Consider the following 24,816-nt stretch of genomic DNA (forward strand, 5'->3'; position numbering starts at 1 on the left):
ATTTTTAATGCTGTCCTGTGGCCATTTCAATGCACATAATGTAATTACTGCTTCTTATTCACAAAGGTTCTTAAATTGCTGCCAGAATGTTATCTTAAATAGTTTGCCAGCAGTGTTGGATTAGATAATACTTGTTTTACTGTCTTCTCTTAAAATCAGGTTGAATCATCTTGGAACATCAGGAAACTGAGTGCAACATTGTGCTGGCTGGAGGTAAGGTAAAAGTAAAGTTTAGTGTTGTGTTTTTGCTGGGTTTCTTGGGTGTTTTTGGTGTTTTGTGTTGTTTCTGTGCCAAGTTTGCTCCTTTAGGATTGAAGATTGATTACTTGTATATCCTGTTTTTAATGGTACCAGAAATTGATTTCTGGGCTCCAGAAGTTATTGGGCATGTATTGCTTTACCTGCCCCCTTCTTTTCAGCCTTACTCTTGGAATAATAAAGGTTGGAAAAGACCTTTTAGATCCTCAGGTCCAACCATTTCCTGCACAATCACCACATTCACCATTAAACCATGTCCAAGTGCCACTCCCTGTTTGAGCTGCTGCTCATCTTTGGAACCAGCAGGGATCAGAGGGAAGCCTGAATTCCATCTCTCCACATTCAGGTTATTCACTGAAAGCACCCAGGCCTGTGCAGAGAAATTGTTACAGAGCTGGGGGTGGGAAGGACTGGACCTGAAATCCATTAATTCTTAAAATGCAGGAAGGTGGAAAGCTCTGAGCTGAGTCTGCTGAGCCAAGTCTCACTTGGCAGGATCAAAACTGAAACTGGACAGGATTTTTGGGTCCAGTCCTTCAATCTCTTCTAGTGTTGAATGTTACATTCAGTTGTATTGTGACAACAGGTTTTCTTTTATTTTGAGTTCTGCAGTAGCAGGTTACAAAGGACTGCAGTAAAAATGCCCTGTCTTAATTCACAATTTGTTTTTTCTTATCCATATCCTAACATAGTGAAGGAGTTTTCTGCATGTGCTCACCCTCTGATAGAGCAGTTCTTGTGCAGCCTGTGCCAACAGTGTGTTTCACACCTAGAGAACTCACAATCCTGGCACCAAACTCTTAATAACTCTCTCTGTTAGATAAACCATTAGGGCTGGGAGTTTTCATCATTCTGTACACAAAAAATTTGCCTCAGTCTGGTTTGTTTGAGCTGACTGCCATTTTGCTGGCCATGACATGAACACACCTTAGCCTCTAAATATTCAATCACAAACCATAAATGATTTAAATGCTTGCTGGTGATCCATTAAAATGAGCAATGGGTTGAGGTAGTCACAGAATGCAAAGAAGTGCTGGCTGTCAGCAAAGTGCTTTTATTAATTTTAATAGATGGAGAGTTCAAGATGAAATAGGTATTTTTTTTTAAAATTCATTAATAAATGGAGCATTTTGTCTTGAAAAGTGAAAGCTGGAAGGGAAATCACTTTTAAAAAAGTCTTTAATAACTCCTTAATGCCTCTGGCCTGAGTAAATTAGAGGTGTTCCTCACTCATGAAGGAGGACAATGAACTGTTCTCCCCAGGCAGGTATATTTGTCCCTGTCCTGAATATCTAGAGTTTTCATGAAAAGCAAAGTCATGTATCATTTTTTAAGTTCTTACATGTACACATGTATTTGGTTAATATCATATGGATTTAATTTTCCTTTATTCTTAAAAGGCTTTTTATAGCTTCTCCTTAATATATGTAATAATGTGGGACAGATGTAATTTATTGCTTTAATCTAAAGGATGGCAAAGTCTTGACTGAGATGTTTTATTCCCATGTTCTTTAGGGGTTTTTTTAATCCCAAACCACTAAAATGTACAGGACTTCTGTTATCTTGCCATGCAAACTCAGTGTGCAGTGTCTTGTTTCTATTTAACATGTACATTTCCATATCTGTTCAAATACAGATTTTTAGAGGTATAATAAATCAAAATGTGCCTTTTTTTTTTCCCTATTCTGCTATGGGTTTTTTCCTTAAAGGAAAACAAACAAGCACACAGACTAATGGAGATTTTTCACTGATGCCCACAGAGTTTCTCCAGCATCCATGATGTCCTGGTGTCTTTTGGAAGAAGAGTGCTGTGCTATCCCCTGCACAGGCATTTTGAGCTGGTGACACGTGCCCTCAGTGACACAGCCATGATTCTGCAGCTGGGTGAGTGTGTAGGGACTGGGAGTTACACAAACCATCTTTATACCTTGCCTTGTTCAAGTTACCTCAGCTTCTCTGTTTACATGAGTTCCTTCTTTGAGAAAAGCCTTAGATTTATTTTTTGGACAGAAGGATCACTGAGAAGCAGTGCTTCAGTGGTTTATTTTAAATGCTTGTGAGTTGCAGGATTAAAAACCCACACAAATGGCAATATTAATCTTTACTACTGCCAAAAACTGTTGCTGATTGAAAATCCCATTGACATTATAACAGTCAGGGAGTGAAGTTTTAAGGGGAAGATGGATGCTGTCCCTCCTCACTTATCTGCACTGCCTTATGTTGCTGTTCATAAGTGTGAAAAAGAAAATTCTGATAACAAAACTGCAGTGTTGCAGTGCTGACAGCCTTTTTCTGTGGGGAATATAGTTCATGTGAGGTAAAAAATTTGCTTTTATTTTAATGTCACAATGGAAAATGGTGTTGCAGTGAGCATTCAGTGATCCAGTGAAATATTGCCTGACTGGGTAAGTTACTACCAGGATATATTAAATTAAAAAGTTTGTAGATTTCTTTCCTTGTGTCTCAGAATACTGTTCCATTAAAAAGTGAGAAGAACAGCAAAGTTCAGTTTATCTGTAGATGAATGCTCCTCTTTGAAAATGTGGGAAAACACATAGAAGTCTGTAGGGAAGAAGAATGTAAAATAGATATGTATATGACTTAAACTTTCTTTCCAAATACACAGGATGAAAGCTGGTAGAATTTCATGATGGTGTAAAATCAGATTACCATATCAAATGGCACATACAGAGCTGGGGTCAGATTTTATCCTCATTTTGGAATAGTCTGTGGGAAGGGGACTGGATTCTGAGTGTGTAAAATTCAGGTTTCAGCCAGCTCTCAGCAAGGAGCTCCAGGAGGATTCAGTGATCTGCAGACACCTCCTCTGACTTTCCTGCTACACACATTGGGAGCTTTTTTATTTGTGCTTTTAAACACAACTGGTGGGTTTTTTGAATAATCAGGAAGTAGCATCTGCACATAAACAGCAGTTTATTTATTGATCACTGTAATGCAGAGCTGTAACTGTGCAAAATCTGTTAAATATCGTGGGCCACGTTCTGAAAGCAGACATTTGATAGTTTGCCTGATGCAGGATTCCCTGTTTCAAGTCTGGCAAGATTTGCAGCCTCTCATTAGAGACCCATCAAGCTGCTGTAATCCAAAACTTTGAATTTATGAAGAAAGACACTTTTAGTTGGGAATTAGTGTAACATTCACTGATGTACATTGTTACTTGGCAGATGAGTAACAGGAGTGGATGTTGGAAATGGTTTGGGCTGACAGCTTGACAGCTGGAACCTGAAAAAATCAGCAAAATTTTAATTCCACACATCATCTCTTTGTGAAAGAGCACACTTCTTTTTAGTCAAAATAGTGGTGCTTGACAAGCATTGATGGGGATACAATTGAAAAGTTATTAGTTATATTTGGGGTTTTAGGTTTTCTTTGCTGACTTGGTTTCCAGAACCAGTGGGTTTATTCTGTTCTGTTTGCCATGGCTTTTTGCTCTCTCCATTTCCTCCTCCTTATTGCCATCTTCCTCACCTTTAACTTTCATTCTCTGGCTGTATCTTTTTTTCAGCATGGAATTACTTACAAATAAGCAAACAAATTTTGTGCTTGAACAGCAGGGGGAGTTCTGATCTTTTTTGTTTCTTTTTTTTTTTTTTCCCTCTCCTCTAAATCTGTAAAATGTAATTTCATCCCTGTTCAGGTTTCATAGCCTAGGAGGAGCCAGCCTCTTGGGAGAGGGTTATTAGATTCCATTTGCAGTGGTGGCTGTTTTCATTTGAATGTGGGTTTTTTTTCCCCACCATTAAACGGTGAAAATAATTTTTTTAAAGTGTTCCAGCACTTAACCCTTTAGCAACTGTCATCAGGAAACCAAGGGGGGAGATTCCAGCTAATTGGAACTTTGCATAGGAAGGAAAAGTCAAGCTGACAACACAACAGTCCACACTGGTTGTGGACTGAGAACGCATTTTTAATCTTTCACTGTATTTATTGACTGCGTGCCAAATAGCTCCTTCCTGAACATGAAGTGAGTTTTTTCTTTCATTTTGCATAACTATTCTGGGACTAGGAGAAGCAGGAAAAGTTCTCCCTAATTCCAGGCCCTGGTGGGTAATCCTTCCATTGCCTCTCCAGTTCCATATGCCTGGCCCTGCTGGGAGCTGTGTGTTCCCAGCACTGGTGCTTGTGTGGGCACAAAGGCAAAAATGCTCCTCTTCAGAGAGATGCTGGGCCATAACTTCTTGTGATTTGTGAGCTACTTTTGAGCTTAGTTTGTTTCTTTTTAAATACAGTGCCCTGCCTGTGTGTGCTGAGTTTGGAGCTGGGGGCAGGGGCTGCCTCAGCTGTGGAGAATTTCATGCATGGCTGGGCCTGCAGAGATTCCTGCTGAATCCAGGGCTCCCCATCCCCAGGGATGGGATGCTGGAGGACACAGTTACAGGGCTGCTGTTCCCAGCCTGGGAATCAGCCCCCCTTTCCAAGGAGGTCGTGGATACTGTGGGTATTCAACCCTCAGGTGGGACAGGATAAACCTGATCTGTTATTGTGAATTTCTTGTGAATCACAAAACCAAAAATCTGCTTCCAGGGAAAGCTGCAGTGCTGAAGTGTCTGCTGGACATTCACAAGATTTTCCTGGAGAGTGACCCTGCTTACATCCTTAATGATCTCTTCATTACAGACTACTGCATCTGGATCCAGAAAGTCAAGTAAGTTCTTCAGTAGTCACTGATGTGGGAGATGTTTTTAGCATGCATGCTTCATCTGTGAACAAATAGCAGTAAAATAAATTCTGTCTCCTATATGTGGGAATGTGATCAGCTTTTTCATTTAGTAACTGTGTCTGTCCAGCAATTCTTGATACAGAAGCAAAGACATTCAGTGCATTTTTTTAATACAGGGACACCACTGGAGAAGGGAAGGAGGAATTGGATTAGAAGTAAAAATGTGAATTTTCATTAATATATTAATAGGAGTTTTGGGGGAAAAACAGCTTCTGGGAAAATCTCATTCTATAGTGATCTTTCCTATGAAGATAAATGTTTATGTAGCACTTATGTAACTTCAGGATAAAGGCTGGAAGGAGCTTTCACTTCACAAATGACAGCACATGCAAAGCATTCCCAGCTGCATGAAGCATTGATTTATGGGCTGTAGCAGTTGCACCAATTGATTATTAACACCAGAACAAGTGTCACAAATCCCCATGTGCTCTGTGCCCCTGCAGCTCTCCCTGGCACTGTGGGAAGCTTTGGCTTCCACTGCTTGAGAGGAAAGACAAAACCCCTGCACTTCTGTGTCTCACCTGTGTTCTTGTAATGGACTCAGCATGGCTTATTCCCAGAGTTTTGGGTAGCTTGCAGCCAGACTGGTTGGAATACCAGCATGTTTTAATGGCTTAAAACCAAAAGTACCAGTAGGAAAACAGTGGGAAATGGATTAAATGATTAAAGCAAGCTGCATGTTCAAATCTTACTAAGCTTTATATTGTTCTTGTCAGATTTACTCTGTTTTTTGTATTATTTTTCCTTCCTTTCTATATCTTCACAGCCTTCTCTGAAAGCCACAAAAGGTGTGAGTTGGAGCAGGCATAACTAATAAACACACAAAAAATGTCATTGTCTATTTGTTAAAACAGCAATGCAGGCTCCTGGACCAGTGGCTAAAATAGTCTTTGTATTTACCTGGAGATAAAATACCTGAAGTGCACAAGACAGTGAAGGGGATCTAGAGGGAATTTGGTAATAATTGTGATCAGAAGGGGGAATGAGGCAGAATTGAGGCAGCTTGCACAGGCTGTTACATTTAGGTGTGACCTTAGCTGTACTTCTTGGAGAATTAAAGACCTCAGTTCACAGCTGTTCATGATGGTCTGTAATGTTGATTCTTCTTCTCTGTGTGCTTTCAGTGACTCTGTTCCTATAGGTTACAATAGATAAAATACTTTTAAACAATTACAGGTGTTTCTAAATATTTTGATTCATCAATCCTGCTGAATTCCTGAAACAGCCAGTTCATTTTACAGTGTCAAATTTGAAGAGGCCTTTTTCAACCACACCTGACATGTGTGGGAAATTCACCAGGTATGGGGAAATGCAGGTTGAAGTTGAGTAGAAAAAGTGCAGTAAATAAAGGAGAAAGTTATTTCATGGGTCTTTCACAAAGAAATGAGTCATTAAGCAGTAATACCTCTGCTGCCCATATCAATGAATATAATGACTAGCAAGTCAGTCATAAACCCAGTTTTCTTTAAATGCAGCCCAGGAAAATGCACAGTAGCTATAAGTGACTGATAGATTAACACATTTCCTCCCAGACTCTCACATTATGTCCCAGTTAAGCAGAACTGACAGCTGCTGGAAAGAGGGCAATTAAGCTATCTTATTGTCAGAGTGACACGGCACAATGGCTGTCTGTCATTAGGAGAGCAGGAGAGAGAGAGGAGCTGCAGAACCCAGTCCTATTTTTAGGCCTGAATCAGGACAGCATTTAAGCATATGCTGCAGTTATTGCTGTGCAGTTCAGCAGTGTTTGAAGTTCAGCAAGTGCAAAGGGAATGGGAACACTTGGTTTTGTTCCTTGATGTGGAAGGGAACAGCCAAGCTCACTTGTCACTCAGGACATCCCTTGGCAGGGTGGTGATTTGTGTGTTCAAGGCAAGGGGTCCCAGCTCCCCAAGGTGAGGCACCTGGAGAAGAGGGTGGTACATCTTTCCTTTCAGGGATGAAGGTGTGACATCCCTCTGGGAATTCCCTCTGAGGCCCTGGCACAGCTGGGGCTGCCCCTGGATCCCTGGCAGTGCCCAAGGCCAGGCTGGATGGGGCTGGGAGCAGCTGGGACAGGGGGAGGTGTCCCTGCCATGGCAGGGGGGTGGATTGAGGAGAGCTTGGAGTTTCTTTCCCACCCCAACCATTCTGTGATTAGATAATTGCTGTTGTGGTGGAAGAGTTTTGGGAGGGGAAGGTGTTTATTGATGTTACTGTGGTGATCTTTCAGTGTTAAAATTACTTCCATCTCCAGTCAGTCTGGATACTTCCCCTGTTTTGCTTCCTAACTGTTATTTGCTCCATCAGGCTTCATTAACTTCCTTTGTCTGTCCTTTTGTGGCTGAGGATAATCTCAAAATCCATGGAGGGTTTTCCTTTTCTTCTCCTCTTTCCCTATAAGCAACAAACTCCTGGTGGAGGTTGGGGTCTCTGTTTACACAGTTAAAACAGAATGTAGGTTCTTTTTAGTGAAGAATCTGAGCACTTTAAAAGCAGCTGGAAACAAACTCTTCAGCTCACCTGTGCTGGCACAGATCTCTGGGTTTAGGGGGAAAGTTTGGCACAGGCAAAACCATAATGGATATATCCAGTGAAAGAGAGCCCTCAGTCCCGTTCCAGATGAGGAGAAACACCCCTGGTAGGTATGAGCTTCTAAATATGCCATGTGGAAACAAAATCCTTATAGCCAGCAGAGTGTCAATAGCTGATTACAAATTTGGTTTGAGATCATAGTTTGGCTGTGAGTAAATTAGATGAATAAGTGAATGTGTCATTGGGCTGGCAAAAGCTGATTTAAGCACAGTGTATCTGGAATTAGAAATGATGAAGATGGTGAATAAAACACACACAGGTGGCTAATAGTCAATTGGGGATGGGGAGTACAAGCTAGGTCTGGAATTCTAAGGATGTTTTTGTTTAGGTTTTTTTTTTTCTTTCAGAAAAATTACTTTATTCAGGTGCCTGTTACTAAGAAAAAAGTAGATTCCAAAATGTCTTAGATAATGGAAGATACTAGCAAGTGTAGCTGAAATGTCATCTTTGTGCTTGCAATCTTAAAGGCAGTTTCACCTGCTTTCCAGGTTCTCAGTATTTCCCTTCAAGCTGCTTGTGGAGTGACTGTTAATAATTCCATCCATTGTGGAAGGTGGCTTGTAAATCCTTTTAAGTGTTGTTAGGTTTTGAAGAAAGGGAGCATGTTGCTCAGCCAAACTTAGCAGAAAAGAGGGAAAAGTAAATGTTAACCTGGCTAACAAAAGCTTGACAAAGACCTATGAAGGCAGCTTGTGGTAAATCTCAGCAGGTGGTGTCAACATTTCTGTTGAAAAGCCAGATGCAGCCAGATGGAAAATTGCATCTTTAACCCCTGAGGTCATAATGACATGTCATCACTTCATTTGATCCCCCTGCTAAGTGAGCTTATCATCCACCCTGCTGTCACTTCTGTTATTGCTTTCATTTCCATAATAAAATTAAATTTAATTTGCCTGGTTTGCATGCTTTTGTTCTTCAGGTCCGAGCTTTTACAAGCCACTCTGATACATATGGCAGCCTCTCCAAGGTGAAATTAGAACTGAATTTTTCTTCTAAGTCTGGGGTTTTCTCCATCATTCACACCTTCCTTGGAGCAGAAGGGGATGAAGGAGAGGAAGGGGTTTTTGGGGAACCACTGGTTGGTTGATGGCTGCAGTTTGGGCAGCTGGGACTGGGACAATCCAGGTGTGCATTTAGTGCAGGAGAGCTTTTCCTCCCTCCTGTCAGGAGTCTGTGTCTGTGACCCCAGGAGCTGTGTCCTTCAGAGAAGCCAGAATAGTTTACCCACTGTCTCCTGCTGTGCTGAGGTTCCTTTGTGTGGCCTGATGTCTTTCTCCAGTGTTTTGTGCTCCCCTTTGTGCCAGGCTCTATTCACATGGGTTTTTTGGCTGCTGTTGTGCATATGTGCCTGCTGGCCATGACATGGGTGGGAGGCTGAACAGTTTCCTCCAGTCCTTGGCACTACAGGCAGTTCTGCACCCCTGCTCAAGGGAACAGCTCCAGCCCATGGCAATTTAAAGGATTTTTACCTAATATTTACATGCATATTTAGCTTTAAAAGTGTGCCACTTGTAAGTGTGTATTGTCTGTGTGCCTGAATTGGAGGTGAAGCTGTGAGTGTTCCTGGCAGTTTCCCAGGGTTTGGTGCTCTCAGCATTGAATCACAGAATGGTTTGGATTGGAAGGAACTGTGGACATCATCCAGTTCCAACCCTTTGCCATGGGCAGGGAGATTTCCACAACACCAGCTTACTCATCCATCCAGCCTGTTGTAAAGTGGTTTTTTTCTCATAGTTTTATAGGTATGACATGTACAAGACAATGTTTGATCCCAGGCATGTTTTCTACTCTGTAACTTAGCATAAGATTATAAAGATCATTGTTTGTGTTGTATTTTGTAGTAGCTTCAGCACGTGCAGCAAGGGAGAGCTGTGAGCTGAGGCAGCTGAGCTGTTAAATTGCCTTGCAGTGTTCTGTGCAACTGTAGCTGCAACTTGCTTTGTTATCCTTCACAAATACGTGCTCTGCACCCCGAGACAAATGTGATGGTGCTAATTTTGGTGACTGTAGGTGTAACATGCCAGTTTGAGCATGGACTCCTTGATTTAAAGTGAAAAGCAGGATTCCTTATGGCATTTATACTGTCTCTGTAGAAGCTGCTGTCTTCATTAGTACTAAGTAATTTAAAATCAGATATTCCTGAGCGTGTCATATTTGCTTCTCCTGGTTTGCAGGTAAGACAGCCCCTGAAAGGTGGGTTGGCCTCCTAGGTCTGTTTTCCTTTTCATCTCCTCCTTACAATGGAAGCCTTGTCCTTGTTACACTGTAATTACCCAGTCTGAAGCCAGCAGGGAGTTGCTGCTTGATGTGTAGGATGTGAATTTCTCCTAAATAAATGTAGGATTAATTACATTCACAGCATGTCACGGAGGTGATGAGATCGACTGTGATTGTTCAGGCCCCCTTTTCTTTTCCCCAGATTTTCTGAATCCCTTGTTTAATCAATACAGTGTAATGCTGCCCTGATGCTGCACAGGCATGAAGGAGTCCAGGACTTTGAGAGAGGAAAAAAAGATTTGTGAGATACAGGATTTTTACTGCCTGTCTCACATCAGGTCCTAAAGTGCACAAGGGATTAAGGAACTCAACTTTTAGTATTGTAGTTTCAGTCCATTGCATTGGATTTACCTCAGGCTTTTCCTGGATTTGGGGAAATATTTTGTAACATATAAACATATTTAAGCTTCTGCAGTCCAACATGATCTTTCAGTGAATGTAAATTAGAATTTTAACATGCATTCCAATGGTGTGTTAAAATAATTTGTGGAATGGATCATTTATCTGCAAACTGAAGAAATTGGATTTGGTTATTACTTGCTAAAATCTGGAAAACTTTGAAAACCGTTTCAAAGTGTGTAAAGAAGATCTTGATTGTGCCACTTTTGCAGCTGTTTCTTCTTGGCATTTTTGTTTTCCTTTGTGTTTTGGGGTTTTGAAAAGCTCAAAACACTTTGAAAAGACACAAGCCAGGCTTTTGTTATTTGCTTTTCTGCTGCTTGTAGGGTTGATATTCATGGATTAATAGAATGGTTTGGGCTGGAGGGGACCTTAAAGGTCATCCCATTCCACCCCTGCCATGGCAGGGACACCTCCCACAGTCCCAGGTGCTGCAGCCCCAATGTCCAGCCTGGCCTTGGGCACTGCCAGGGATCCAGGGGCACCACAGCTGCTCTGGGCACCTCTGCCAGGGCCTGCCCACCCTCACAGGGCACAATTCCTTCCCAATATCTCATCTAAACCTGCCTATGCTCATGAAGTCCTATTTCACCTTTATGGCACTTCCATGTTCCTTGGAAGGGTTTAACCTTTGGAACTCAGGACTACTAAATGAGGAGTGAATTGAGTTTTTCTTGTAGTCTCAGCACTTCTACTGTGAAAATACTGAGTTCAGATAGGAGAATTCAAAGAAAACTGGCCTAAAAGGTTTTCAAATGGTGCGGTGCTAATGTTAGTTTATTAAATTTTTGATTTGTGATGGGGGGAAGAGGGAATGTGTTAACACATAATAAGAATGAATTAGTGCTTTAAAGCACTCTCAAATGTTAGAGGAATATGCTAATTTTCAGCTGTTAACCTCCTGGATCCAGCAGCCCTGATTCCAAAGAACAAAGGCATAAGCAGTAATATATTCTGGATGAAAATCCTGCCTCTTGGCTCTGTGGGATTAATCTGATTTGTACAGCACGTTTAAAGCACTTCATGCAGTTGAGGCGTGAGGGAGCTGCCCCTGGTGGTGCTGTGTCACAGGCCAGGGGCTGCTGTCCTGCTCTGCCTGCCTTGGGCTGGGCCTTCACCTTCATTGCATGGCAGCCTTGTTTAGTGGGGGCTGCAGGAGTTTCAGGTTGGATAAAAACTCCAGTGTGCAGAGAAAAGCCAAATGGCTTTCCTGGTGCTGCTTTGGAAGCAGCTTTGCCATTAGCATGAGTTTTTAGCTTATGTTCTGCTGCAGCCAGTTGTGTTCACTTATCAGGTGGTGTAACAACCCCATCACAAAACCCCTTAAGTTGATCTGGTTTGTAGTGAGAGGATTATATTTTGGACTGTAGCTTTTTTATGACAATGTCATTGCAGGATGCAGTGAAGCCACATAATTCTCTTCCCCTACTCCCTGCATAACAAAAACTCTCCTATTTTGAAGATTTTTAATTTGAAGGTTATTCTTTCCTTTGCTGTTGTGCTTTGGTGAGAGCCATGCAGGTGCAAGGACAAACCCAGAAGCTTGGTGCTGTTTGTGGTCACACCTGGGGCTGCACCCTGACTGCCCTGGGAGGAATTGCTGCAGCAGCTCAGGACTACAATCCCCAATTACTGCAGCTCAGGACGACAATCCCCAATTATTGTAATTCCTTCTTAGCGGGTTTTACAAGCTGGCATTGCTGCTGCTGGCAGGCAGTTCAGTGTGCAGCACTGCTTGGAGCACTCGTGCTGGGCTGGGTTTGCTTCCCATTCACTTCCTTGGTGGCCTGGAGGGCTGAATTTACTTTGAGCTGTCCCAGCTGCTCCTACCAATAATGAGTGGCTGCTTCAGATGGGCTTTGAGATTAATTTAATGCATATTTAAAAATCTGTAAGAAAGCACATAATCTGTCCTGTTAGATTTTTTTTTTTTTTTGGTGGCATTAAATGTTATTTATTTATTTAAGGTGTAAAATGAATTGCACAGGCTTCCCCAAACTGGCCATAAGTGCTTATTTCAACAATGTGCATTTTAATACAAGTGAGTCTAAAATGACACACTCAGTAAAAGCTTGCAGAGCACAGTAATGGATTGGAGAATAAAAGACAGCTGAGGGCAACAGCTTCAGAAAAATAGGTTGGGTCATGCTTGAGAACCTGAGTTTGAACCTGAGCAGGTGAGAGGGTGAGTGCACTTCAGCTGAAGAAGCAGACTAGTATCACTTAGAAGAAGGAAGTGGCATGACCTTAAAATGCATCATTTGTAAGACTGTTAAAACACTGATTCTAGTGCTTGTTCAAAAAGATGTTGAAAAATGGAGAGGATTAGGGGGGGGAAAATACTTCATGAATGTAAATGTCTGAGTGACCTGTGTTACACCAAGATGTTAAATAAACTCAGGAGTGCATTGGTAAGAAAATTAAAGGTTGATTAGGACTTGTCTACAAGTATGATGGGAGAGAGATTTCAGGTTTTAGCCATGGAGTTGTATTTAAAAAAAATAATCACACAGTCTATTTGAACAGGAAAAATTCAGACAGCAATAAATTTTCACATTTTCCTAGTGAAAAGTAATTGAGTTGACTCATTCTTCCTGTGTTGTTGGGTAATTCTGTACAGTCTTACTTGTTTCTATCAAAATTGCACAGCTCAGATAAACACCTTTTGATTCCAACTGGAGTTCTGGGTCTGATACAGGAAGTTTTGGAGATTCTGAGCAGTTTATTATGCTACTAAAAGAGGAAATGCTATCATTTTCCTTGAAACTTAGGTAGAACTTTACAGGTTCACCAGAGAGCTGGTAGAACTTCCAAATTTATTTATTTTCATCCTAAGTTATTGCTCTTACACCTTAGATCCCAATTCTTGGATTTAAGAAGAGTAACTAATAATTTGCAGGCACGTTCTGTGTGTCTCCCCTTTCGGTGTTTTGATGCATGTTTTTAATACAATTTCTGTTGGTTTGCTGCCAGTGCCTCTCCTCAGGTCCTGCATCTTGTTTAAGGCCTGAGCTGTCACTTGAGGTGTCTGTAAAGCAGGAGGTGCACACAGAGCACTTGTAAATAACAATACCCAGCTAACACAGGGCTCTGACCTAAGAGCCTTAAGGCAGAACACTGCCCTGAGGGCTCAGAAAGGTGATAGACAGATGTGTATTATACCAGAAATTCCCTCTCATGTATGTTTTAGCAAGCCCTGTAAAACATGGATTTTTAACAAGGGATTTAATCTCTCCTTCCAGCTGCTAGCTGCAGTTTCCTTTGATGTTTTTGCTCTCCTGCCCTCTGTTGTTTTTTCCTATTTATTCCATCACTTTTCTGTAGCTCAGCTTCCTTCAGGCTGTGTCTGAATGCACCTTGCTGTGGGCAGAGCAGGCAAAGAAGAAAGCCATTTTTTTCCCCCCTCAGGCGACTGCTTTGATTTTCCAAAGTTGTTGGGAGGCAGTTGCTGTGTGCCTGCAGAAGGGTCAGTGATCTGTGTCTGCTCAGGCAGCACAGCTCAGCTGAGTGCATTTCTGCTTGGATGAGGGGCAGGATGAGCTGGTGCAGTCGTTCCCTTTCTGAGCAGGTGGAATGTGCAGCTCTGCTCCAAGGGGGAGGCTGAGCTCCAGGCTGGGAACATCTTCCTGCTTTGTTTGCAGCCAGCTTAATAACAATCATTATGTCTATGAGGCATGATCGTGGAATCATGGAGCAGTTTGGGTTGGGAGGGACCTTTGGAGGCATCCAGTCCAACCCTCCTGCAGTGAGCTGGGACATCTTCAACTCGGATTGCTCCAAGCCCTGCCCAGCCTGACCCTGAATATTTCCAGGGATGGGGCAGCCACAGGTTCTCTGGGCAGCCTTTCCCAGTGTTTTATCACCCTCATTGTTAAAACTTCTTATATCTAACCCAGATGGGCCCTGCTGCAGTTGCAGCCATCCCCCCTTGTTCAGAGGTGCCCGAGCACACCAGGGCATGTGGAGGAGCTGGGAGCAGGCTGTTCATTCCAGGCCCTGCAGAAATCTGCTTTGCTGCCAGCAGTCTGCAAGATGCTCAGGTTTGGTGTCTTTTCCTGGTCAGACTGAGGGTGAGGGAGCTGCAGGTGGAGTTTTCCCTTCAGGTGTTCCTGGTGTCAGTCACAGCAATGGAGCAGTGGAGGAGTTAAACTCTGCTCAGCCCCGCTGTGTTGTTTGGTGGATAAATTCCATTGTGAAGGGGTAGGATCATGTTGGAGTAATGTTTGTAATTCTGCCTTTAAGCCTGTTCGCTGCCATTGTTGTTATTTCTGTAATACAGGACTTTGCTAGCATTATCCTGAGACTAAAATTCACATTTTCTGCCGTGCTGTGTGAGTACCTTTCATTCCCATACCGTAATACAAATTGTCTGATTTGCAGCATGAGAAGAGCTTTCTCCTAGATCACCAGCAGTGATGGTGAAGACCAAATTCTAGGTAATGGCAGCAAAGAAACTTGAGGGAAATGGGGCTAATACAGAGCAGTTCAATGTTCCATTTCTGTAACGCAGCCAATATTACTGTCATTTTATAAAATCTCTCTCTCTGCATCTGTTTTGTGGTGAGTTATCTATTCATCTTTCATTATTTGTGTTTATCATAAATGACTTTGGAAGCTGTGCCATTATTAGATGTTTGGACTGGCTGCAACTTAGTGGAGCTGTTTTGGCAACAGAGCTCTGTTAAACTATTCTTAAAACATATAAATACTCTTCAGTTTCTTTTTATAGTGCAATATTAATTCCAAGTCTGTTTTCTCTTACTAATATTTTCATAATATCATCTACATAAGTAAGCTGTACTTGATTTCTTTTATAATCCATGATCTGTTTGGTTTCAACTTATCAAAAAGACCAAGTAATGAAAGTAAGATGTTATATTGGAAAGCTTCATCTTTTTTTAAAATATTTATAAATGTGAAGTTCAGCTCATGCAGTATTTAGATTCATTATGAAAGAAGCACTGTGGAATTTCAGAATAAATAAGGGGAGAAAGTCACTTGAAACATTCAGACTTATTAACATAAAAGAAGTCACTTAAATTGAAACACTGGTGCTGTTTTCTATTTGATTTATGGTTAACAAACTGTAATACTTTAAGCTATGTAGATAGCAGTTCATGTTTACAAGACTGCCAGTTGGATTGCAGTGTAAGTACATCACTCTCTTGCTTTCAGAATCCGTGTAATGCCCTTTGAAAGCCAGAATTCCAAGATTAAAGCATTTTATGTTCCCCTTAAGCCCTCTGGATTCTCCCCATCAGCCGTTGTTTATGGGGCAGGGCTGTGTTCTGTCACCTGCACAGAAGGAGGGGTTTCTCCTGCCCAGAGCCATCTCCTGGTGCTGCATTTCAGCTTTTCTGTTCCTGCTGCTGCATTTCAGCTTTTCTGCTCCTGCTGCTGCATTTCAGCTTTTCTGCTCCTGCTGCTGCATTTCAGCTTTTCTTCTCCTCTCCAGTCAAAGTGGGGCCATGCTGCTCACAGGGAAATGCATTTTCCGGACTTTTCAACCCAGCACTGATTTTTCAGTGAGGTTTTCCTGTTTGCAGTGAAGATTTGCTGTGCAGGGAATGCTTTTCCAGTCTCTGCTTTGTCTGGTATCTGTGAGGAAAGGAGGAAAAAAGACTTTATAAACTTCCCAACCCAATTCTTGTGCTCTTGTCCCTTCCTCACATCCCTTGACACCTCCACCAGGCAGAGGTGCATCCACAGCTGGAATCAGCAGGATCAGCTGCTGCTGGGCCAGCCTGGCCTCCTGCAATAGCTGTGTCCTGCCAGCCTTGTCCCAGCAGGCTCCTTATTCATCCCTCTGCTTATTTTAATGGAAATATGTAGGAATTCAACAATCTTTAAATTCTAGTTGCTCTTAAATTTGGTAAAGTTGCCTGTTGTTTCCAGGAGCTGTTAGAAAGGAAATGATTAGCAGTATGGACATGGGCAGTGTGACTGTGCAAAGTTGGGTTATTTAGGCTGGAAATCAGAGTCCATCATCTTGAGGGATAGAAAGCAAGAATTCCTACCTGCAGTTGTATAAAAGATCTTGCACAGACTGAGCACTTATTTTTTCTGAGTACTGAACTGAAGTTTAGAAATTAAGTTGTCTTTGATGTGCTGGGGAGGTGGTTTGTTTCTTTCCTATGAAAACAGTGATTAATCCAGGACTAATTCCTGTGAACAAATGTTGTGTTTTTGCTGTTGTGTTTATACTCATCTGTCTTTTGTTGCAGATAAGGTAGAAGATTAGTTAAAGTTTAGGTCAATTTTTACCTAAGTTCTGAAGAAAATGATCCTGTTTTTCCTTTACTAACATTCCTCCATTATCTTCTGTACTCATTGATCAGAGCTAATGAGATTTTAATGGAGTTATTTATGGCTTCTCCCTCTTACTATAAAAGTGTATCATAAACTGAGCACATGAAGCTGTTGGATGGTGCTGTTTGTTTTTATCTCTGTTAATTCTACGACCTCTTCTGGGATTCTTTCAGATCTCCTAAGTCAGGTAGGGTGTGATGAGCTAACCTGCTAATAAAGGCTGGAAAGAAATTTAGTAGATGTTATTTACTCATCTTTCTGATGATTATAAAATATTTTCTGTGCTCTTCTGGGTGAGGGCCTTTTGCTGCCATGGAAGGGTTCAGGTGTGTATTTTTCAGTTTATGCCTTAAACTTCATGGTGGTATTGTGCTGAAAGGAATAGTTGTGTTCCCAGATCTGGATGAAATAAAATCTGTGCACAGATTGCACAGACTTGTGGGGAATTGGGGTAAAAGTCTGTAGTAAGGTACTTCAGCAGCAAAAACTGTGTGAAGTTAGTTGTTGTCATGGTCTGTAATACAGCAGTGTGCGTGACAGGCAAAGTGGGTGGCACTATTAATACTTACCCAGATTGTTTTCTGCTCTGAATTTCCTTCAGAACTTCCTTTGGAGTATTTTTGTTCCCTGATCCTGAACTTGCTTTTTCAAAGCTAATTCACTATGATTGGAGGTCACTGACTAGTGTATAATTGAAGCACTCATTATAAATAACCTTGAAAGTGAAATAATAAATGGTGAAATATGTGAGATGCTATAAAACACACTCTAAAAGTGTAATTGAGCCCTAGTCTCTTGTCTCTGGGCAGATTCTGAGGCTCAATTCTTTTGTAACCCATGACTTTTTAAAGAGTGGTTTGGGCAAATGGATAGTGCCTTTAGTGTGATGAGTTTCTTATTATTGCACCTAAATGTCCATTTGTAAGGGTTCTTCTCCTGAACTGGAGGGGTTTTGTGATCTAACCCCATTGTTGGACCATTTATGCCATTTTGTGCCTGTTGACTGGAGCTGTTTCTGCATTAATGAATTCTGCTTTAGTATTCAGTGCCATCATCATTATTGCTCCTGTGTCTTACCAGTCAGGCCTGATCAAACCTAGACTCTTTCATGTCTTGAATATTTTATTAAAATCAAATTGTCTGTCAATTCTGTATCATAAGGATTCAATCTTTTTTTTTCTTTCAAGCTGCCTGAAAGTGCACATCAGGTGTGGAGGGATGTTTCTCATTGTTGTTTGCCTTGCTGAAGGAATTGTGCTACTTTTGGGCTAAACCCATGAAGTTTAAGGTCTGTTACAGCTATTTGAGACTGTGGCACCAGTCCTGGTGGCAAGGCAGAAAATTTCATTTTTCCTTATAGTTTAACTGACATTTATGTCTCGCAGATAGTAAATTTGCACACTCTATCTGAACTACTGAGGCTCTGGGATAATATCTGGTGATGTCTGAGATAATATTAACTCTAGAATTGTCTTAATACTTGCAGTGCCTCTGGCTAAATGAATAATTGTGGGAAACTGTAAGCAGTGCTGCCAGGTATGTAATTTGGAACACATTTAGAGTGGGGATACTGGTCTGGTTGTATTGCTTGATATCTTATCTGTTTTATCAAAGAAAGAGGCTGGCTGTGAAACTTTCTCTGCTAAGTCTGAGTTTTGCCAGGCCTCGTGGAGAAAGGTGTAAATATAGCCTGATGCTTTCTCTTTAAACTTGGTAACTCCTTGTGTGTTAAAGATATAAAATTCAGGCTCTTGTGATGCAGCAGACAGGACGCCTTTTGCTTAATGCAGCAGCTTTGCTAGGAGATGGATCCTGTGTGTCCAGAGCTCCTGCTGGGTGGAGAGAAGTTAAAGAGCAGCCGTGCAGAGGATGTGGCAGCCGTGCAGAGAGGGGCACGGCAGCCGTGCAGAGAGGGGCACAGCAGCCGTGCAGAGAGGGGCACAGCAGCCGTGCAGAGAGGGGCACAGCAGCCGTGCAGAGAGGGGCACAGCAGCCGTGCAGAGAGGGGCACAGCAGCCGTGCAGAGAGGGGCACAGCAGCCGTGCAGAGGGGGCACAGCAGCCGTGCAGAGGGGGCACAGCAGCCGTGCAGAGGGGGCACAGCAGCCGTGCAGAGGGGGCACAGCAGCCCTGCAGAGGGGCACAGCAGCCCTGCAGAGGGGCACAGCAGCCCTGCAGAGGGGCACAGCAGCCCTGCAGAGGGGCACAGCAGGCTGCTGTGCTGTTGGGATGTTTGCCTGATCCCGAGGAGCTGCAGGGATCTCAGATCTCAGCCCCGCACGCTCCGCAGGCACGTCCGTGCTTGACACGGCTCTGCTGCCTCTGAGACTTGTTTGTCTTGCCTGCAAGGCTTAAAGATAATTAATGGAAGTGTTTCACACTCTGAAACAGGGCTTGGCAGCCCTGCCAGCATGGAGCACTGGTTCCCACTGGAACACCGAGTGGGCCCTATCCACATGTGAGCAGCATCACTTTTAGTTCATTCCAACATCAGTTGGGTCCCATTCAAGCAGCAGGCTGGCCAGCAGAGCTGCTGTCAGTGTTTGTGACACTGAGGGTCTGTGCTGGGGCAGGAGCAGCTCGGTGAGCCCTGGCAGCTCTGAGCTGTCACTTGGCCAGGATGAGCCAGGGGAGATAACAGGGAGGCTCAGCTGGGTTGTGCCATGTCTTACACCTTGTTTACACTGAGTGCTTCAGAACAGGGGGTGTTTGTGTGCATCTGTGAATGCAAAGCCAAATTGATGAGCCAGTAGAAATAATCCTTCTATTGTTTACAAAAACAAAAGCGAGCTGGAGCTTGTGCCTGTGCAGGAAAAGTCACTTTCCATTCCACAGATTTGACTGACTGCAGCTCTGGGAGGCTGTGCTGCCAGTGTGAATCTTTCACAGAACCGTGGAGTGGTTTGGGTTGGAAGGGACCCTAAAGATCAGCCAGTTTCAACCAGGGACACCTTATACTGTCCCAGGATGCTCCAAACCCTGTCCAGCCTGACCTTGGACACTTCCAGGGGTCCAGGGGCAGCCACAGCTGCTCTGGACAGTGACACTCACTCCCATGTTTGCAAATCATCTGCAGAGTGTTTTAGATCTGCAATTCCCCTGCCATGATTGAGTATGCAGCACCACCATCATTCAGAATGAGGAGCAGATTGCTGATTTTTATATTTTCGATTTCTCTTTGAGTTGTTTAGTCTTTTTTAACATAACATAACTGCTAAAACAAGAGTTTTGCATGTAAGGGAAGTACCAGGCAGATGGGGAGGTCTGAGCTATTAACACTCTTTCCTTGAACCTTTTTCCTCACATAGTGCTGACTGATGGATGTAGTATACAGAAGCATAATTTTTTTTTTCTTCATCATCATTTGGGAGAAATGAGAGGATTTTGTGTCTGGATGTACCCCCCTTACCCAAGTCCTGCATTTTTTTTTTTACTGTCAGTGACTGGGTTGATTTTTGTCTTCCAGCTTATGTGAAATCTTCCTTGAAAACAATCAAATCCCTGATGTCTGTCTGCAGTGAGACTTCTTCCTCATAGCTCTATGTTCCAGAGATAACAGCTATCTTGCCTCCTCAGATCCTGTGCTCCCTGGAACACAGAGCAGAACTGGAGTTGGGTTTTACCTGGAGCTGTGTCCTGCTCTGCTCCCACCCTGCTTGTCACTCCTGTCCCCATCCTGCAGTCACTGCCATCACCAACTTTTCTCTTCATGCTGCCACAGGTGGCCTTTGCTGTAAACCTCTAATGATCTCCCTTGCCTGTTGCCATAATCCTCTTTTTATTTTTTTCAGAGTTCTCTCCATCTCCCTTTATTTGCTAAATCTCCTTTGATTCTTTGTTCTTTTCAGCCCAGTTTCACTCCTTTATAATCTAAGATCTGTAGAACAAGATTTTTTTCTTCTTCTAGCACCTGAAGAAACTCTCCTGTGCCTAGACAAGGATTACTGTAGTTCTGTCTTGGAATTTTAATTCCAGACTACATGGACAAGCCCCGAGATGCTTCTCTTATCTGTTCCTCAAAGCTATGCATTAAACAAAACATGCATCTGATCAGTTTAACCTGTAATTAAACATTTTCCTTAAGCAACTGACATTGTGATAACTAATAATTATCATGTGTAGCACCTTTAAAACCCATTATGCATGTTTATGTAAGAACACTATTACCATAATAATAAGATATCATTACCACAAATGTGCATACTGAATGAGCATGTCTTAAAGTAATCATGGATTCCATTAATCATACTTGAAAAATTAAAGTATTTGCTGTCTAATCTCTCAAACACTACTCAAAAGGTTTTGGAAACAGCAGGGCCTGTTTACTGCAGGTCTCTCATACACAAGATCTCATTGCTGGTGTCTCATTTTTGTTTTCCTGAATTGTTGCTTATCTTTCACCTTGGGAAACCATCAGTTCAGAGACCCACAGTCTCCCTTTGAAAGCATCTCCATGCTGATTTTTGGTCTGTTTGCCTCATTCTTTTGTCCAGGGAATGCTGCCACCTTTTCTTAAGGCTGATGTGAAATGCACTCCTGAAACTTGGTTCTCCTTCAAATTAGATAATTGCCTTAAAGGAGATGAACTGATGGCTAATTGTAATTCTCTTAGTCCCTTGCACAGAGACAGAAAAGAAACAACCCCATTCTTCAAGTGTTCTTTGTTGGGGTTTTTTAAAATACAAGATTGCAGTTGGGGAACAGAGCTTTTTGGGTTTATGGATAAAATTGTTAAGGAGTGACAGTTTTGAGTTTGTCATATTTAAAAGTTGAGCTCTTTAGATTCTGATGGAGACTGGATGAGAAGAGTGAAAGTTGGGAAGAAGCATTTGACCTGAGAAAACTGAAATGAGACTTTTTGTAGTCAGAATGTTTGGGCTTGGAAGGGACCTTTAAAGGCCATCTAATCCAGTGAGCAGGGACAGCAAATACCTGATGTGGCCAAGAGTTTTAATTGTTTTAGGGAGATCATTCTTTTATCTGTCAGCAGGACCACTTTGAATTTGGTAACATAATGTGTGTTGAGTCAAACAAGTTCATCACTGTGTGTTTTCTTCCTTAACACTTGGCATTAGGTAACCTGGACACAGCAAAGTATTTATTAATGCCAAAAAGCACATTATGTCATAAACTCCTTAATACCTGGTGCAGTTCTGTGATATATTTCTGTATCTTAATATATAAACTGCATTATAAGGAAATAGTGAAGTAGGGGGAGAGGATTTTAAGGACTGAGAGTCTGGAGCAGGGGAAATGGGCATGAAAAGGTAGAAAAAATAGGAAAAAGGAAAAAAAGCATTGCAGAATTACAGAATATACATACAGAAGTTGACAGATACAGTGGAAGTGTGGGGAGAAACAGGATTTAGAGAATTGCTTTTCTGTCCTAATGGCAGCAGTGAAATGGCTGAGACAGGCAGTGGGAACTGGGGGAATTGTTGTGGCAGGGGATGTGTGCTGGTTGCTGATGGTGCCAGTGGGATGAAATGGGACAAAGAAAACATTATTCTAATACATTTTTAAAATTTGGTGCCCCCTTTTTTTTTTTTTCATTAGAGGCTGGTAGGATCATGTTGCATTTAATTCTTAGCTTTAGACTTGAAAATTTTAGAAATACAAATTCTTTTCTGTTGCTTTACTTCTGGGAAAATTATTTCACAGTTTCCTGGTCAGTGGGTTGAACTAAGGAAGTCTAGTGTGTTTTATTCCAAGTTTTTAAAGCATTGAAATGTTGCCCTGTCTGTAAAACATGTAAGAAGCTGCACTGAATTTCCCTTCCTCCACTTAAAAATGCAATTCCTTTAGGAGAAAAAAAAAAAAGTGGAAGCATCTATGTTATACTGAGTAATTATGCCCCCTGGGAAATAGAATATAAAGATCTTTAAAATCATTCAAGTGAGAGAAGAAGCACTTTAACTTTTGCCTTGCAGGAGCTGTGTATTACATCCCCAGCTCCTTGCTCCAGTGTCAGTGTGTCGTGCCTTGCAGGTTCACAGCCCTGGCAGAGGAAATGAAACCCAGTCAGTTACTGCAGGATTTATAGCAGACCTGCTGCTGCAGGAAGTGGTGAAAAGCTGATTGATAGTCTGAGGCAAAACTCCACAACAAGACACAGGATGTATGTTTGGGTTTTTATGCCCGTTTTCCCCTCTGCCCTCAGCCCCCTCCATTTCAGTCTCTGTTTATAAATCCTCGGTGCCCTTTCCTGGTAAAGCACGTGCTGGCTTCCAGCACTGGAGGAAATGGATGGGGCTGCACCACAGATTTGAAGCCAGTGTGGTGTGTCTGCTTTATTAGGGGCATCTATCTCAATGGTCCTGTACTCCTGCTGAATTGTATTTCAGCTGAATTCCAGGGGAAGGGTGAAGCACATCTGCAGCCAGAGTTATTGAACATCTCCTGTGATCGTGGGAGAGGAGGAGCCTGGATCACTGATCAGAATGTTCTCCTGGTTCATCTGCATTTCACAGAGGTGTCTGGGAGGGTAGGAAACCAAAATTATTTTGCTGCACATAAACTTCAGCCAGGCAGCCCTGTGCTGCAGGGTGTGCTGCTAAAGACAGCAAACCTGAAAAGGTTTGTTCTGGAATCTCTCCTCCCTCACTGTGCGCTGCTGAAGCATCCCACAGCAGGATCTTTCAGGAAGGTATCCTCAAAGCCTTTCAGTGGAATATTGTCTAACCTTGTGGGAAAAGTTACCCTAAATAATTGTAATTAGGAATCCTTCTGATGGTAAAAGTAGATGTTACAGGAGGAAAAACAATCAGGGCTGCAGAAGAAAGTTGTTTGCATACCAAGCAAACGGAAGAAATGCTTGAGATTGGTGTTCTCGTTATCAAATGGGAAAGTTCTGCTTGTCAGGTTCAATAACATATCTTGTTCTTTGTTAAAGGTCAAAAAAGTTGGCTGCACTCTGTGAGTCCTTGCAGAAAACCACGCTCAGCAAGTCCCACATGGGGCTGGAGCTGGAAGAGCTGGAGGCAGCAGCAGTGCTGGTGCAGCAGGAAGAGAAGGCGTTAAAAGCTGCTGGCACAGTTTCCAAGCAACAGCTGCTTTGCTCCGAGTCGGAGACAAGTGACTCTGAAGAATCCAGCAGCACTTCATCATCTGAGACAGAAGGCTCTGATTCAGATGAGCAGGAGTCCTCGACCAGTGAAGATGGGGAAATAAATTCTTTGCAGGGCACGCTGCAGGAGGAGAGGACAGCTCCACTTATCGGCTGTAATGGATTGAGGCAGGGCACGGACACTTGGGCCATGGAGGTCGGCGATGGGAAATCAAAGGTTTCCTTGCAATCTACGGCTCCTCCTGGAAAACTGATAGAAGAATTAGAAATGCAAATCCAGTCTGCAATGAGACTTTCAGAGCAGCCTGAAGGATTGGATACTGCAGGCTGCATTTCACAGGAACAAGAAGGAAACCCTGTACCCGAGCCTGACAGATTTTCAGAGGATGCTGCTGGGAAGGGAAATTTCTTGGAGGTGTCTCCCAAGCCCAACCCGTTGCTTTTTCTCTGCAGCACAAATGAAGATGAAGACTAAAGGACTGAGCAGGAGCACAGTGTGACCCGTGAGCTCACAGCTTGTTCTAGAATGAGCTGTCCCAAGGCTGTCCTATGCTGCACAAAAATGTTTTTCTTTTTTTGTTGGAGGACAAGACTGCTTTGAAAAGAATTGATAGGACTGTGTGATACTCTTCCAGTTAATTTTTATTTTTGTCCAATTCAACAGTCTAATATTTTCAACAGTCTAATATAATTTCAATAAACTTCTAGAAACTGTTTTCATTAAGCTTATTCAGTGATAGAATGATGTCCTAATCAAATATAACTGAAATGACTCATTTTAATTTTCTCTAGCTGTTGGGATTTACTTGAAAAATATCCTCATTATGTTTGGATAAACTTGTTTATGCCGTTGTACTGTTATTTTAAAATGCTTCATAGTAAACCATTCCAAATAATGGTTATAACTTTAAAAGTTTAAATAGTGATGGTAAATTATTTTGAAATATATAAATTCTGTATTTTTTGTACAAAATAAATTTCTATGCCATCAATACAAGATCCCAATGGTTGTGTCTTTTATGTGTGAGATAAAGTTTAAATTTCTGCAGTTCCTCCTAAGTTCTTTCAGCAGTTTTGTCATGTGTTCATTCTTTTGTGCTGTTTTTGAGCAGTTTCTGTGTGTGGACACTTCTGTTGCTGTTTAAAGAACAGAAATCCCAATTATTTAATGTTTTTCTGCAGATGCTCTCAGT

General features: G+C 42.2%; 1 protein-coding gene across 1 annotated transcript in view; it reads left to right on the forward strand.

Moving 5' to 3' along the window:
- Positions 1–24,569, forward strand: part of SHQ1 (SHQ1, H/ACA ribonucleoprotein assembly factor) — a 35,302-nt gene extending 10,733 nt beyond the window's left edge. The window contains exons 8-11 of the mRNA XM_074550343.1: positions 160–213; positions 2,019–2,142; positions 4,804–4,924; positions 23,450–24,569. Of these exons, the coding sequence (XP_074406444.1) occupies positions 160–213; positions 2,019–2,142; positions 4,804–4,924; positions 23,450–24,098 (948 nt within the window). The 3' untranslated portion in view covers positions 24,099–24,569. The remainder of the gene's footprint in view (positions 1–159; positions 214–2,018; positions 2,143–4,803; positions 4,925–23,449) is intronic.
- The last annotated feature ends 247 nt before the right edge of the window (positions 24,570–24,816 follow it).

The sequence above is a fragment of the Zonotrichia albicollis genome, chromosome 12 (genome assembly GCF_047830755.1).
Source record: "Zonotrichia albicollis isolate bZonAlb1 chromosome 12, bZonAlb1.hap1, whole genome shotgun sequence".
Taxonomy (NCBI): domain Eukaryota; kingdom Metazoa; phylum Chordata; class Aves; order Passeriformes; family Passerellidae; genus Zonotrichia; species Zonotrichia albicollis.